The 17,781-nt window shown below is 37.8% G+C and overlaps 1 protein-coding gene across 1 annotated transcript in view; it reads left to right on the plus strand.

The window, feature by feature from the left end:
* Nucleotides 1-1,701, plus strand: part of rnf144ab (ring finger protein 144ab) — a 22,103-nt gene extending 20,402 nt beyond the window's left edge. Inside the window, exon 8 of the mRNA XM_016529358.1 lies at nucleotides 1,367-1,701. Coding sequence (XP_016384844.1) covers nucleotides 1,367-1,573 — 207 coding nt within the window. The 3' untranslated portion in view covers nucleotides 1,574-1,701. The remainder of the gene's footprint in view (nucleotides 1-1,366) is intronic.
* Nucleotides 1,702-17,781: the final 16,080 nt, after the last annotated feature.

Genomic DNA, 17,781 nt, shown 5'->3' on the forward strand with positions numbered 1-17,781 from the left:
CAACACAGGACTTATGGTAGCGTTCACCTTTTCTTCTCCGAACAATTGATTTTCCAGATGTCCCAAACAGTCGGAAGGGAGCTTCATCAGAGAAAATAACTTTGCACCAGTCTTCTGCTGTCCAATCCTTGTACTTCCTGCAGAATTTCAGTCTGTCCTTGATGTTTTTCTTGGAGAGAAGTGGCTTCTTTGCTGCCCTTCTTGACACCAGGCCGTTGTCCAAAAGTCTTGGCCTCACTGTGCGTGCAGATGCTCTCACACTAACCTGCTGCCATTCCTGAGCAAGCTCTGCACTGCTGGTGACATGATTCCGTAGCTGACTCCTCAGGAGGAGACGGTCCTGGCGCTTGCTGGACACTCTGGGACGTCCTGAAGACTTCTTCACTGCAGTCCAACCTCTCTCCTTCAAGTTCTTGATGAGCCGGTAAATGCTTCTTTCAGGGGCAATATTCTTTGTAGCGGTTTCCCTGCATGTGAGGCTATTTTGATGCAAAGCGATGATGGCTGTACGTGTTTCTTTGGAGGTAACCATTGCTAACAAGAACACAATGATTGGAAGCGCTTCTTCCCTCCTTTTATAGCAATCAGTCTGCTCTTACAATCTAATTAGCATGATAGTGATTTTACCTGACTAGTACTCATTCACACTTTCACATGTGCTGCTGATATGATTAGTCAATTAATGTTAGCTGCTCATTTTTGTGAAAAGTTCATTTTTTGGCTTATGAAGCTTTTAGCAATTATTTAAAATGCATCTGATACACAGTAATCTAGAAACAATGTGAATGAACACCACAACAGCTTCAGCAGCAAACTTTGCAAAACACAAAATTTATGTCACTGCCAAAACTTTTGGCCATGACTGTATGTATCATGGATACAAAAATCAAGTTGAACCATGTTTGTTTAGAAATATTAAATCAGAAATCTGTAGTGTGACTGCTTTCTTATAGGTAGGCTGAACTGATCTGTTTGAAATAGTGACATTATAATTAAATTTTGTTTTGATTTTGTGCTATTGATTTTGAAGTTACTTCCATTAAAAAATAGTTTTTAATTGAAATAAGGCTGAAATAAAAAGTTTTTGTTCACTTTTATGTTGAAGTGCCAAGTTTACTAAAGTTAAATAGAAATGTTTTTAAAAAAATTTAAACTGCATAAACAAAAAAATAAAAAACGAATTCCAAATATTAATAAAAACTATAATATTATATTAAAAAGCGCAACTAAAATTAAAAAGAAAACTGAAAATAAAGTAATTCAAAATATTAATACTATAAAAATATATAAATAACACTAAAATATCACTGTCATCAGTGCTTTGGTGTTTATATTCTTCTTCTCTTCTTTTTCTTGTCTCCACCAGAGAAAGGTTACAGGCATCCATTTATGTCTGAGCTACTTTTCCTCCAAACTAAGCACTCCCCCACTCCGTCTACTTCCAGTCTCTGTTGAAGGTCACACAGTCATCGGCTCCTGGTGCAATGAAAGCATGAGATCTGTCCTTGATGTCCAACTGGCCTTCACTGATCACACTGCAACAACTGCCCAGTCCTGCTACTTCACGCTGTAACACAGCACATGGCATTTCCAGTTTCTCTGCAACCTTATCCCATCTGACTCACTGTTGAGACTTTTATGTATGACTAGCAGGTTGTTATTCACTTTTCACTGTCTGCATGTTCGTTCAATCCCTTACATGGATACAAAGCGCAAGGCTGCATCCCAAAAAATGTTATACTGCTGATGGGGAAATCCTGTACTTTTGAGTGTATTGAAAGTACAAAGTAAGTTGAAAGTATGAAGTAAGTATATTATCATATCACAAAATGATGTCTTGATACCACATATTGTCTTTCATATTATCAATCCAAAGGCCAGTTCACAAGTAGAACAATAACTATAATGACAACTACATTATCGTCGACACCAGTGGAAACTAACGTTTTGTGTTTATTATCAAAGTGGGGTGCAGTTATGCCATCTGCCACTTTAAATGCTCAAACTCTTTAAGTCTGGGGAATTCTGATTTATTCTCAATGATTTTATCATTCATCAGCTGGGAAAAAAAATGGTCTGAAAGTAATTCCAAAAATATTGTTCCTCTATGTTATTGTTATTGATGTTGTGTGGATGTTTCTCTAATCATAGAGTTAGATCTATTATTAAAGGGATAGTTCACCCAAAAATGAAAATTGTCATCATTTATGTACCCTCATGTCGTTCCAACCCCGAATAGGTTTCTTTCATATGTTGAACACAAAAGAAGATATTTTGAAGAATTTTGAAGAATGAAACAGTTAATGGTCCCCATTGACTTCCATAGTATTTCTTTCCCTACTATGGAAGTCAATGGGGACCAACAACTGTTTGGTTCTTCAAAATTCTTCAAAATATCTTCTGTATGTTCAACATAAGACACACAGGTATGAAACAACACGAGGGTGAGTAAATGATGACAAAATGTTAATTTTGGGGTGAGCTATCCCTTTAAAACCTTATAGTTGTCATTATAGTTATTGTTAATGGTGTGAATTGGCCTTGCTGAACTGAATGTAGCTGGCCAAACTGTCTTCTTTGGTTTTGGGTCACACTAATTCAAATCTCATACAATTCAGGATGCATATGTGAATTAGGCACATGTTTTTTTTTCTTGGATCTCACCATAAGTTTCCTGTTGTGGCCAGAATCAGATTCAATATCGTTTTTTTCTGGCCTACAATGGAGCCAATGAAATGGAACCAACAGTTATCTACAAGCAATATAGCAGCCATAGACCCCAGCTGGACCACACCAATCAGCTAATTCTGGTAAGAGCAGCATTTTTATTTCACCCACATGAAAAACTATCACTAACCATGCTTGTTAACCAAATCTGGTGGAACTGTGTCCTTTTTGGTTGTTTCCGACTGTGGCTACGTACTTTATTTTGAATCTTGCTAAATTATCTTTTTTTTTTTTAAGTTCTTTTACCTGGTAGTCGTGTCAGTACAAGCTCTCTGAGATGCATCTGCGTGTATGTGAAAGTGTTTTAAAGTGTGCCTAGACTAGCGGGAGTTGGGTTAGTTCTCATGCCCAGCTGGCTCTTCTCTGAATCAGACATGGCTCTGCAGTAACAGATGGGTACTCTGGGGAGACTTAGAGAGAAACACGCCTCACATATCAGACACTCTCTGCTCTAGATCCACACTACTCTCAAGATTGCCCCTCAGTCCTTGAGGGAAACCGCTATTCAACATTACTCCATTAATTCATTTAATATATTAAATATGACATTACTAACTGGATAGATGTGTCAGCACTTTGGGGAAATTGCAGGTGGAATGACTTTTATTGGGCTGCTGCATGCGACTCTGCATCTATAAACAACACCATCCCTGCGCAGTGTTAGTCACGCCAACATAATTACTAACACAAATGTTCATTAACAACATTAAAGTTTGTTTAAATTTTGTCAACCACGGCGACACAAAAAATTTGCATCATGATTTTAATTAAAACATACTATTGACACACATGACCAGAAAAAAATGGTGCATGATGTAACAATGTTTTTTGAAATAAGATAAGATTTCTTCAAATAATCCAGTCATATTCAGTAATTTTATGGACTGAGTTGTGCTGTACAATGAAGGAACAATGGTAAACTGTTGAACAATGAATGAACACTAGTAAACTGAAGCACTTTGCTAGCCAAAAACACATCCTATGATGATGTGATTAAAGGGATTGTTCACCCAAAAATGAAAATTCTGTCATTAATTACTCACCCTCGTGTCGTTCCAGACCTGTAAGACCTGACTGACACGGAAGAGAAGAATTGTTAAATAAAGTTGAATAAAAAATTGTTGAATTATTTTTTTCTTTGTGCACAAAAAGTATTTTCTTAGCTTCATAAAATTACGGTTAAACCACTGATTTCACATGGACTATTTTAACAATGTCTTTTATTATCTTTATGGGCCTTGAACGTGTCAGTTGCATTGCTGTCTATGCAGGGTCAGAAAGCTCTTGGATTTCATCAAAAATATCTTAATTTGGTCGGTGCCGATAGCCTTGCGGGCAGCGTGCCGACATACAGCGCCATTGAGCTACGGCATCTCGAGTACGAATCCTGACTCGAGGACCTTTCCCAATCCCGCCCCTATCTCTCTCCCGCTACGCTTCCTGTCAGTTCTGATCCATCCTGTCATAATAAAGACAAAAATGGCAAAAATAAATCTTTAAAAAAAAATAAAAAATCTTAATTTGTCTACCAAAGATGAACAAAGGTCTTACGGGTTTGTAGCAAAATTGAGGTTAATCAATGACAGAATTTTCATTTTTGGGTGAACTCTCCCTTTAATGAGACATAAATAATCATTTAATAATTAATCAGTCTAGTCACAAAATGACGAGAATGCACATTGATGACTGATCTTAAGTCTTAAAACTGAGGGCACCTCAGTCGTGGTATTGAAGGTGGAGAGAGCGCTGTACATTCACCAGAAAGACCAAAAAGAACACAAAGGCTTGTCTCACATTTGCCAAAAAATATCTTGTTTATCCCCAAGACTTTTGGGCAAATATTCTGTGGATTGATGAGACAAAAGTTTAACTTTTTGGAAGGTGTGTGTCCCATTACATCTGGCATAAAACCAACACAGCATTTCATAAAAAGAACATCATACCAACAGTCAAACATGGTGGTGGTAGTGTGAAGGTCTGGGGCTGCTTTGCAGCTTCAGGACCTGGATGACTTGCCATAACTGATGGAACCATGAATTCTGCTCTCTATCAGAAAATCCTGAAGGAGAATGTCCGGCCGTCAGTTTGTGACCTCAAGCGCACTTGGTTTATGCAGCAGGACAATGATCCAAAACAAACCAGCAAGTCCACCTTTGAATGGCTCAAGAAAAACAAAATTAAGGTTTTGGAATGGCCAAGTCAAAGTCCAGACTTAAATCCGATTGAGATGCTGTGGCATGACCTTAAACAGTCCATTCATGCTCAAAAACCCTCCAATGTGACTGAATGAAAACAATTCTGCAAAGAAGAGTGGGCCAAAATTCCTGTGAAAGACTCATTGCCATTTATCGCAAACGCTTGATTGCAGTTGTTGCTGCAAAGGGTGGCACAACCAGTTATTAGATTTAGGGGGCAATTACTTTTTCACGTAGTGCCAGGCAGGTTTGGACAGCTTTTTTCCCTTAATAAATGAAATCATAATTTCAAAACTGCAGTTTGTATTTACTCAGGTTATCTTTGTGTAATATTAAAATTTGTTTGATGATCTGAATCTTTTAAGTGTGACAAATATGCAAACAATTAAAAAAACAGGAAGGGCGGCAAAAACTTTTTCACACCACTGTAAATGTTTTTTAAAGTCAGTTCTGATGGTTTTCTCCTTTTGAATTAAAGTGCTACATATGTTACACTGATTTGATACGTGTTATTATGAAGTAGTCATTTCATTAACAGTAAATAGACAGTCTTGTAATCAGGCCTGCGTGTGGCTAGTGAAATTTAACTCAGCTTTCTAAAATAATGTGGTTAATCACAGTTCTTTCATGATTTAAGAGGAGGGGCAAATAATTTTTCACGTAGGGAGGTAGGTTTGGACAGCTTTTTTCCCTTAATAAATGAAATCATAATTTCAAAACTGCAGTTTATATTTACTCAGGTTATCTTTGTGTAATATTAAAATTAGTTTGATGATCTGAATCTTTTAAGTGTGACAAATATGCAAACAATTAAAAAAACAGGAAGGGGGCAAAAACTTTTTCACTCCACTGTAAGTTATAGAAATTTAGAATTTTCATAATTTTGAATTCAAATCATTTGGGTTTACGGTTCACAATATAAATCTTTTGTGGTGTTTAGACCACTTTCTTGTTATGTTTCTGAGTTGAATAGGCCTACGTGACACATTGTAATAAGAAACGCCCGACATGAGTTTCCCAGGTGCACATGAAGGCAGCATAAGTTATGTGCTAGTCAGAATGTGTGAGTCATGTGAATATGCTCTTTCCATAACAACGCACAAAAACAAGTAAAGCATAAAGAATTCACAAAATTGTATTACAATAATATATTAAATGTTATTTCAAGGACAGTTCGCATATTGTTATAAATAAAATATCCAATGTTTGATTTAATTTTGCACTTTCTCTTCTTCTTCTGTCAAAATGTTAGACCAAGTCAAATTTACAAAATGTAATGAATATAAAGAAAAAACCCTGACTGAATTTAAAGAATGTTTTCATCGAAAGGCAAAAACTATGACCAAAGTAAAACAAAAACAGTGAAAAGACATTTCAACACTGCTCCTGAGGGAGTTTTCCCATCCATCCTATCTGTCACACTAGCCGCTCGGTGAGGCAACAGTGCTGGGACGGTCATGGCTAATGGGGGCTGCAGCAGGTCAGGTCAGTTTGGAGAAGGAAACAGGGGGGAAGAGAGGTAGAGGTGACCTTCTTACTGTACCATTTTAGCCTGTCCAGGCCGGTGCGGTAGAAGGGATGTGTCCGTGGGGAAAGTCAGACAGATGCTGTTTCTCTCACTCTCTCTCTTTTTCGCCCTGTGGGTGAGACAGAGTGCAGTCTGGCCCATGCAGCTGCCACCCGCACCATCAGGAGCCTCTTCTGCCTGCTTCTCAATGACCTACACACTAAACTTCACTTTTGCCGGGACCACACCAGTTCAGGCAAGAACAGCTTTAGGAACGTAACCAGAGCTTCAAAAAAGCATCTTTATTGACAGATCATGTATTGACATCTGTGTGTGCTTGTGTGGGTGTCGATGATGAGTGAACGAATGTATGGGTGAAGGGGGTTGGGAGAAAGAGCCAAAAGGGAGGGGAGGCTTCATACCAGCTGCTAAACATGACATTTCCTGGCTGGGCCTTCGGTCCCCAGCAGGGGCGACATCTGTGTGCCTGCCTTTCATCCCCCTCTGCTCCTCAGGCAAGATGGCTGAACTACCTGCAAAAGGGGACAGGCCCCAGAGACAGCCAGCACTCTCTACTCCAGCCAGCCAAAGTCTCTCCCAGCTGGGCTCCTGTTGCCTGGGGCCTGAAGTCCAGTCACCCAGCTGCAGTGTCTACCCTTCCCCTGGCCCTGTTTGATCCTCCGCCCGCAGTCCCTATGTACACACACCAGTTACCTCCAGCCCTCGGAGGAAAGATCATGCTGGCTTCACAACTCTGAGCTGTTCACGCTGGAATGAGAGGTTTTTGGTCTTGAGGGAGCTATATTTGTACATAGCATGCTTTCTTCATTGCTAACTAACAGTAATGCTACTATTTTTTTCAGTAGCATGGTGGTGGCTCAAATGATTGGTTCCTTAACAAACTAATTTTTCCAATGATCAGCATTGTAGAGAGACAAAACGCTATATCCCTTTGTCGCTGAACAGTCAGTAATCAAATGTTCATAATAATGAAATGAAAATCAAAAAAGCTCTTGCTGATATGAAGCGTCAGAAAGTCTGATTCATTTCAGGGAACTCAGACATAAACCAGATCAAAAGAGTCTGTGCCTAAGTTCAGTGTCTGAAATCAGTTACTGTCAGAGTACTGCATTTAATAATGTACTTCTCGAGTGTTCTCGACTGTTAGGTCTCCTATAATGTCAGCCACATCATTATTATTATATTATATAAATATAATATAAAGTGATAGTCAAGTCACGTCACCATTATTTATATAGCGCTTTTTACAATGCAAATTGTGTCAAAGCAGCTTTACAGTATTAAATGGGGAAATAGTGTGTCATTCTCCTCTGGCCAGATAAAACCAGCAGTTTAAATCTAGGCTGCAGCAGAGTCAGACTGCGCAGAGGACTCATCTGGTTCCCATGGTCTTGTCCCAATGGTCATCTAGGTGACGAGGTCTTCGGATATATTATGACATATTTATACATATACATAATACATATTTTGAAACCGTTCAAAAGTTTGGTGTCTGTAAGATTTTTTTTTATGTTTTTAAAATAATCTTGCTTTTATTAGATAAAAAAACTGTAATATTGTGAAATATTATTACAATTTAAAATAACTTTTTTCTATTTTAATATATTTTTAAATGTCATGTATTCCTGTAAGCTGAATTTTCAGCATCATTACTCCAGTCTTCAGTGTCACATGATCTTTCAGAAATCATTCTATGTTAATTTGGTACTCAAGAAACATTTCGTCTTATTATCAGTGTTCAAAACTGTTGTGCTGCTTAATTTTTGTGGAAAGTTGGAAACCATGATACATTTTTTTTCAAGATTTTTTTGGTGACTTGTTAGCTTTGTTTGAACTATTTTAAATTATGCGTAGCTCGTATCTTGGCAATCCACAATTTCAAACTTTCCTCAACACTGGTTGAGGCACATGAAATATAATTAGTGCTGTCAAACGATTAATCGCGATTAATCGTTTGACAGCACTAATATAAACGTAAATTTTTTCTTAAATATATACATGCATGTGTGTGTATTTATATATACATAATAAATATACACAGTACACACACATATATTATGTAAACAAAAACTTTTATTTTGGATGCGATCGTTTGACAGCCCTAAAAATAATAGGCTACTTAAAGTGACAGTTCACCAAAAACAAACACAAATAAATAAATTCTGTCATCAATTCCACACCCTCAAATATTGTTCCAAACCTGTATGACTTTAGTTCTTTTGTGGAGCACAAAAGTAGACATTTTTAAATGTTGTTTTGGACCCCACTGACATTCATTGTAACATTCATTGTATGACCAAAACTTGCCTTCCTTTGTGTCCCACAGAAAGGTGTGGAATCACACAAAGGTTAGTTCATTACAACAGAATGTTCGTTTTTTGGTGAACTATCCCTTTAAGTCAATGCAGAAATTGCTGCTTACAGGAAAGTACTGCATATCTTGCCATTTCCAAAGTTCCTGTAACTGTGTTCTTTCAAACCCAGCCGGTCTTGGTTTCATGAGAAGATTTAATGACTTTGGAGAGAATGGTGCAGCCCAGTTATAAATGTGAAAAGATTTGTGATTTTTCACCTCAGTTCATTGATGCTAAGTTTCTCACGGAAAATATTGTCCATGCAGATTTTCCTCACAGATCCCAAAACTCCAGTTTAGATTGCAAAACTCCAGGAGCCACAGACTTATCAAAGCCACATGTTGAGTAGAGGACTCTGGTTTGCCACAGTGAACGCCTGGACAGTGTGGTTTTGGACAGTTCTAGTTTCTCATATGTTTGCTGCAAGGTTTCTACACAGAAAAAAAAAAAGGGAAATGTGTTCCGGGAAGGATGACAGCCATGATTATGTTATTGTGTTGTACGTCATTTTCTAAGCAGCATATACAGAGATTGTAAACGTAGAAGCTGAAAGAACGTTATTGCCTTGGTAGCAATTTTTGAGTAAAGCATAGCAATTTAAGAAGTCACCATAATGGTTATGATACTCTGAGCATATTTAACATAGTGAGCATTTGGAAACTTGAAAAACACCAACACTCTCATGACTTTTAAATTATTCCCAAAATGATTTCAAACTATCAAAGAATGAACTCTGAATCCAGGAAGACAGATTTATTTCTAGTCATTTGCATTTCTACTCATTAGCCGACCCTGTTCTGTCACCATTTTCTGAAAAATATTCAAGCGCATCTGCTTTGAGTTCCTCAGCAACAGCCAGAATCTTTCTCTCTTCCACTTTGTTGACTAAGTTATCAGCAAATTTCCTAATGGAGGTGTTGGGATGTCTTTCCCTTGGATTAATGATTTCCTTTTCTGTACCGGGCCGTTTATTCATTTTCTTAAGAGAATTTGGTCCCGCCCTTCACTAAGAGACAATCAGCCCTCTGTGAAAGCGATGGGGCAGTTTGGCAAGGAATGGATTTCCTCATGTCATCTCTCAAGGAAAAAGTGTGCTTGGCTCAGAATAACAAAATATAACACTGTCACAACGTAAGGCAAACCCACAGCCTGTGAAGAGCAGGCACCTAGCCAAGCACTTTTATGAGAGTGGAGGACATATTTATGCAGTACTTACACTAATGGAAGCACATTTAAGAGGTGGAGGCAGGGAGGGACATTTATGCATTTTGTTTTCTCCTTAAAGTTTCTTCTAAGAAAAGTTTCAAAGAGAACTGAAATTAAGTTTAAATGGGCCAAAATCTTACTTAAAAATGATAATTCCTCTTGAGATTTAGTAAAAGGCCTATAAAACCATGTTGTAAAACAAATGTTCCACTACTAATTACCAATAATCTCTGCTTGCAAGTAAATACAACTTGGCCTACAACAATTAAATTCCAAAAAATCAGGTAGCAATTTACATTAGATAAATGTAATTTCAGAATTATATTTTAGAAAGTCAGCCTAGTGTGACCAGAACCAAACACAACATGACTCTTCTGTGGAATGCAATTGAAAATGATTTTGTTTTAATGGCTAAATATAATTTGCTTTTCACCAAAACCATTCAAAACACTTAACACAAAATAATCAGCATTATTTAATTTTTTTCATGCTAAAACTCCTGGGAGCTTTATATTATCCATTAAAGGGATAGTTCACCCAAAAATGAAAATTCTGTCATCATTTACTCACCCTCATGTCGTTACAAACCTGTATGAGTTAATGATGACAGAATTTTCATTTTTGCGTGGACTATCCCTTTAAAATCAGTCACAATGTACTGTCACTGTATTCAGTTCACCCACCTGGATATTGATTAAATTATGTTCTTTGTTTTACAGAAGAAAATCATACCGGTTTGTAGCAACAAGATGGTGAGTAAAGTTATCTGTTCAGTTAATATATTGATGTCTCTCTTCTGTGCACTATAATCTCGTCTGAGGTACTGAAAAACATCACAGAAACAAATTAACTGTACACTAACTAATAAGCGCTATATACATGATGAGTACGTTTCCAGAATGTTTCTGTTTCCTCATTTATCAGACACCACCTGAGTATGAGAAAGGTATCACACCATGCACCTATAGGCAAAGAAGTTCAAACATTTACCTAGTAAACGTGTTGCTCAACAATAGAAGCTCACTAATAATCCTGGGCGGTTTGCATGTTATCCTCTATCTGCCCTTTCAGCCGGCTTGCCAGCCGCACTCTATCGGCAGGTTGCACGCACACATGCAAAATACTATTGGGGGTCATCGTGCAGCTGTACAGCTCTGGGCATCCGCATACGCATATGCATACACAGAAACACACAGGCTGTGAAATATTCAAATGCTGAGACGGGAGTGTTGTCCGTGGTACAGTGCATTACTGTCAAGTGCTACAAAAGAGTTATTCTTATTTTGCACACCCAACAGTCACCACACGCCCTGCTCAATAACAGGTTAGAGAATAACTGTTTGTCTTGCATAAGCTAGACAAACAGCATCAGCTTCATTACATGAAAAGAGATTGGCTTATTAAATAAAGTTTTCAGAAGGATAGTTCCCCAAAATGAAAATTCTGTCATATACTCACCCTCATGTTACTCCAAACCTGTAAGAATAGCTTAATGCAAGAGCAAAAAACTACTGAAACAATACTGGTTGATGTTTTCTATGTACTGAATGAATCCTCAAGCTTAAAAAAACTACAAAAAAGCACCAGAAAAGTATCAAAAAGTAGTACATACAACTTGTACGCTATATTCTGATTCTTCTGAAGTCATGCATTTAGTCAGTAAATTGAATGTTTAGAATCATTGATCAAATGATTCTGAATCATTCATTTTGTAAACTGGATCACAAATTCGTTTAAAATATCTGGCTCAGAAGCAATATTCGTTGACAAATCAGACATCTCTACCTCTCTCATGAATTCGCAAGTGAGTTTAAATAACGATTTAAACCGCAATATAACATAATTGTTGAACGTGGACTACCTTTATGATGCTTTTTGGTGCTTTTGTATCTTTTATGAAACTTAAAAGCCTTAATCACTATTCAATCTAACTGCATGGAAAAGAGCAACCAGTAAAATGCTGCTTATGTGTTTCACAGACGAAAATCAGTCATAAGTTTGGAACAGCAAAAGGGTGAGTAAATGATGGCAGAATTTTCATTTTTGTGTGAACTATCCCTTTAACCTGAATCAGAATGAAATCACACACATAGAATTTAGAACGCTTTAAAGATATGTCTTTTCAGACTTGTCAGGCCTTGCTTTGACACTGATGGAAATGAGAGGCTGATTCCTGTGGTACACCACAGCGAGCTGTAAACTTTCAGAGATGGATGATAACCAGAATCCCTGAGGGACAGCGAAACATTTTCTACCAATACACTGGCATTCAGCAGACAGTGAGTCTGAATCCTTTCGATGTTCCCTGGTTGTGTTGTTGCTGTTGTTGTCAGTTTGTTTTGGCACATTTTCTGCAGGCTTGCATTCCATAATTTAAGATAATTAGAGAACTGTGCTGACGTTTTGCCAAAATTTCAGACATAATACACTAGTAAATTGATTTTACTAATAACATTTTATATTACATGGATCTATAGAAATAACTTGGAAACCAGTTCAAGTAAACACACTTGCTAACAAGAAATGTGATTATTTAGTTGTGGGCATCTTGTAAGCGAAATGAATTTAACCAGTTTTTGCTTCCACCAGGAATGATTCATTGTTCTGGCATTAAAATCCAATAACCCAGTGGTAAATGAACCCTTATCTATATCTTTCTCGGAACATTGTTCGTTATGTAGTTGACATGGATGCCAGTGGAAACCCATGTATGTCCTGCTTTTGTAACTTGGAACATGTAGAAGGTGAAGTTTCTCCGAGGCAGTTTTCACTCTAATGGATCAGGGACCGTTAGGTGACCTGACTGCACTTGTGCTGGAGGCGGTTCATTACTCTGCGATGAAATACAGAGCTGGAGCACCTCTTCTGCTCGGGATGAATCTGCTGATGGCAGCACTTGATGTGCCAGGTATCCGATTAGAAAAGGAAAGTTTCAAAATGCTTATCAGCACAATGCAATTCACTGATACTACAATGTGTGGTAGATGTCTGTTTTACAAACTTTTGAAAATTCAGATGATGACACCAGAAAATTCAGTTTCATGAACAAGTATTTACATTTACATTATTCTGTTTGTTTGTTTGATTGATTGTTTTGTTTTGTTTTTTGCATCTGAACCAGCTTCAGTTTTCATTTGAAGTTAACGTTTTAGTAATTTTATGATTTTGTTTTGTTTGTTTTTTTTATATTTCTGTATAGCTTTAATTCATTTTTATTTGAGTTTTAGTTTTAGTAATTTTAGTATTTTAACTTAAACTTATTTCATTTCAGAAAGTTCCCATGGCAACATTTCTATTTTTTATAGAATTTTTTTTTTAAGTTTAAGTTTTTTAAATTTAACATTACTGTTTTTAATAGTTCGAGTTAACAAAAACAACACTGATTTAAAGGCAAACTTATTGAATGATTACTTGTGCAATTCTACTTAAATGTCTAGCTTTAAAAAATATAACCATATCTGTATAACAACTTCTGTGAAACAGTTGACTGTTCTCTTTCAGAGTACACAGAAAAGAAGGAAGGACTCTTGGAACCGACAGAAGAAACAAAACGTAAGACACTTAACATGAAAAATATCTTGTTAGGAAATAAAAGATTGGTTTTGTGGCTGGGCTTAAAGCCAGTGAAAAGCCATCTGCAAATCATTACAGCTCATTAAAAGAAGTCTTTCTCAAATAGGACTTTATTTAAGGGAAATCTGCAAATGAGGTAAAGTGTTCTCTCATGAATTAGATCTGGAGGAACCCGTTCTTCACCAATTAACACTTAACGCAATCAGATTCTCTGAGACGGCTGTTCATATCAGGTTTAAACAGGTCCACAGGTGTCCCAAATGCAGTACCAAAACCGTACCCTTGACAATTTGAAGAAGAAAAATTTAAAGTACCCCCTACTCCTCAGCATTGCAGGAAGACTAATCCTAACCAGCCATTTCCTCACTTTGTTCGCTTCCCTCCAGCCGCAGATAAGAGCCACACGCACGCCGAAACGTGCAGTTCTTCGACATCCACCGTGCCTGTGCTAACTCTTAGGAATGTGAGAGACAGTCTGTGGACGATAAGCAGACAGCGGACAGGAGATTATACAACGTCCGAGGGAGGAAAAGAGAGGACAGAGACTGCTTTCAAGACCCCTGAGCAAACAGAGAAGTGAGAAGGTACGATTGTTGTATGGTAATAAAGTATAATGTCAGTCGTTTACAACATCCATACGGGTTTGAATGCTGTAAGACTAGAGGACGGCAGAACTTTAACAAACACCCTGTCTGGGATGGGGACCTCCCTCCTTGCGCTCAGTGGCAGATTAGATTATCTGTCTCAATGCCTTCTGCACATTTGCGGATGTCCTTGCCCAGGGAAATGAACACACCATTCCAGGGTGGGGACCAAATCATCCTGGAAATAAAAACAGATTTGAGATAAGCACTCTGTCCATCTTTAGAGTCAGCTGGACTCTGTTTAAATCTATTATGTAGATGCTAAGCTGCATTTATAATCACCTCACCCTAAAGACAGTTAATTAGAAGCAATTTTCTTCAGAGCCCAAGATGCACTTGTAGAGATCCAGAATGCCTCAAAATTACCATCTCAAGCGCTTGAGATGATTACTGCTCTGTCCTGACATAATAGTGAGGGTTACACTGAAATCTGAGCTATTGTCTCATGATTCAGTGTCTCCAGTGTCTTTGCAAGGTCTCACCCACAATACTCGCTCCTATAATCCACAATTTTTAAAGCAACTTCCAGTTTCTACCTTAGATATATCTTACAAATAAAATGTTTCATTTGTTAGACTTTTAATTCATTATTTTCTGATTCAACACAAGCTGTTGTGAGATGGTCTGCCAAGAGAAGGGTTCACACGTCTTCTGAGGTGACCTTGTTGCATGAAATGGAGATACCAGAGAGCAGAACCTGAAGCTTTGAGCTAAAATTATTCATGTATTTCTAATTCTGATTTAGTATATAAACTTTAGATTCACTTTAGATCTGTACATTTAGTTAGGTTTTATTCCAGATAATGTATGTGATTGTAAACATAAGTAATACCAATAATTGTCTAGATTTAAAATGTGAATGAAAGAAATTTGAATTAAAACTCAACAATATTAAAATCCTACTGCACCTATAGTTGTTCATAAATAATAATGGCTTATCCGCCTTTTCAGCCATAAGCAATAAAATGGCATTTTGTAGCTTATATGTGGCACTTACATTTTTATTCTGTGTAAGCACAGCACATTGCATTTGATATCATCTGGCAGTGATAATGCAGTAGAAGTGGATTTCAAACAGTGCTATGATTTTTGGAGAGCTATGACAGACGCTCTATGGCATAAGGACAGAGGAACCTCACAGATGGCTTCTAATGGCACTTACTCAGGAAGTGAGAAGCTTCTGCTTTCACCGGCATCGCAAGACCATTAACTAATTATGACAATGGTGAATCACAGGTGCAGAATATGACCTCTTGTCAGTGTAAATCTCTTAAAATGTCACTACACCAAGCAAAAATGGTGGAAAATAATTGAAAATATAATGGCTATGAAGCTTTGAAATTATGCTAAAAACAAAGGTAACTGCTTAGGGATGAGGCCATTGACTGCAAGAATTTAAGTCTATGATGTGTTTAAGGACTGATGTAATGCTGCAAACTGTGTATACAGCACCATTTAAGTTTGGTTAAATACATTACAACATCTACAGAAATCAGCTTTGTTTTGTTTTCCATCAGATGAACTACAATCTGGCAACATTTCAACATCTTTATTGCTTTCTCAGAGACACATTCAGCCGTCCAAGTTGGTGGCTGGACTGTGTGCAATATTAGTTTTTATTGTTTCCAGCTGCCTAAATGATGACTGCATGTCAGAGAGATGCCACATATCTGGGAGAGTTTGACATTAATTTCATCTCTCCGCAATCATCTCTGCTTATAAACTTCCAGCAGCCCATACAGCCACTCCTGGCGATTTTATTATATTTCATTCACACCCAGTTGAAGAGTTCTGGTCCTTCTGGTGTAGAGTGAGTAACACTGCTGCATTTCATTCCTCTTTGTTAATACACAACATCTTTAGATGTGAAATCTTAAGGCTGGAATGTTGCATATTGTGAGTAGTGCTTTTTCTGGAGCAGTGTGACAGTGACATCAGAGAACGCTTAAGTGTCATGCACACTGCAGAGCACAGACTTCGAAACCACAAGAGTTACAATTCAAGGTTGGTGCCCATCTGTTAGATGACCTCTACTGTAAATGCTGGAGGAGAACAAAGGTGTGTGAATGCATGCGTGTGTGTATGAGAGAAAGAAAGGAGAGGCTTGTTATGGTATAAAGAGCAATATAAAACATGTTCTCGTTGCAGGCTCTAATGTCAAATTTTCGACCTGCAGTTGACCCTGTATTGGAATCAGTTGTGAGGACGGCCATAAAGATTACCCTTATCTGCCAGCTCAATTCCACAGAAGCCACCTACATCAAAACCAGCACTGTCTGACATCCAAAAGGAATGAGTAATGCTCAACCACTCACTAATACAGAACATGTTTTCTCAGTTTTTTATATGAAATGAGAAAGATTTATTCAGAATTATAGAATTACAATTCATATTCGAATGTGGGGATATACTGTAGGTTCAAAATGAACTGAAATTCAACTCTATATAGTAAGTACACAGACTTGTAACTTTTTGTATTTTTGTCCAATTTTCAAATACTTTTTTGCTTTAAATCAAAGATTTTAATGTTGTGATTCACCTAGTATCTGGTTGGTTTGGTTCATAGCTTATAACTCTAAAGTCGTTTTAAAAAATCCCTATGGGGAAAAAAGCAGAACCAAGGCTGCTGAAAAAGAGAACTGTTACACTCTATTGTAATTCAGTAAATTCCAGCTTCCTGTCAATCCAATTCAAATTCTAATTAAACTTCCTGTGGGTGTGGCCAATTCAAATCATATCTAATTAATTGAAAGGGAGCACTCTTTTTTTTATTTTTCCCAACCCTACTACAGTATGGATTTAATGCCAATTAGTTAATTAAAATGATCAGTAACATTGTTGAAACTTGACTTCACCTCGATGAAGGACAAAAAAGGCAATCTTACAGCATGTGGAACTTAAGACTGATGAAAGATATAGACTCACAGTGGACATACTGGTGAGCTGAAGACAGGACAGATAAATTAGGTCAAGCCTTTGTGGTGAGCAGCCAGCAAGAGTGACAGCTCCATTACCCAGAGGTGGGCAGATGCCCGCAGCATGCAGCTGGGGCAGGTGGAGGGAGGGGGGCGATAGCGGGGCAGGGTAAGCAGGTGTTCTCCCTGTGGGCAAAGCCCACCCCATCCTCAACAACCACCAGCAGCCCCCCAACTAGGCACACTCCCCATGACACCCACATATGGGCTCCCCACCTGGACACTCAACCTACCACACTCAGCTGAACACCAGAGGAGGAAAACTTCACAAGCAAGCGGACATAGAAAAAGACACGTACTGTATGAGGGGTTGTGTTCAAAGACAATCAGTCAAAAGGTACAGCTAAGACCTTCGGAAGGGTAACAGTTATGTAGCAATGTGGTTTTGTCATAATGGTTAAGTATTTGTGTAGTCAGAAGTTTCTGGTTTGTCGTTGATGACATGGGTGGGGAAATCCGAAGAGCCTTAGGTGAAACTGGCACACATTTGAAACACCTGCAGAGTTTGTTTGTGCGCATCAGTCCTGAAAGTAGATAACTACTGTCTCTAACTTTACTACATTTTTCTGTAGCATGACA

This window comes from Sinocyclocheilus rhinocerous, unplaced genomic scaffold, assembly GCF_001515625.1.
Source record: "Sinocyclocheilus rhinocerous isolate Xijiao unplaced genomic scaffold, SAMN03320098_v1.1 scaffold271, whole genome shotgun sequence".
NCBI classification, from domain to species: domain Eukaryota; kingdom Metazoa; phylum Chordata; class Actinopteri; order Cypriniformes; family Cyprinidae; genus Sinocyclocheilus; species Sinocyclocheilus rhinocerous.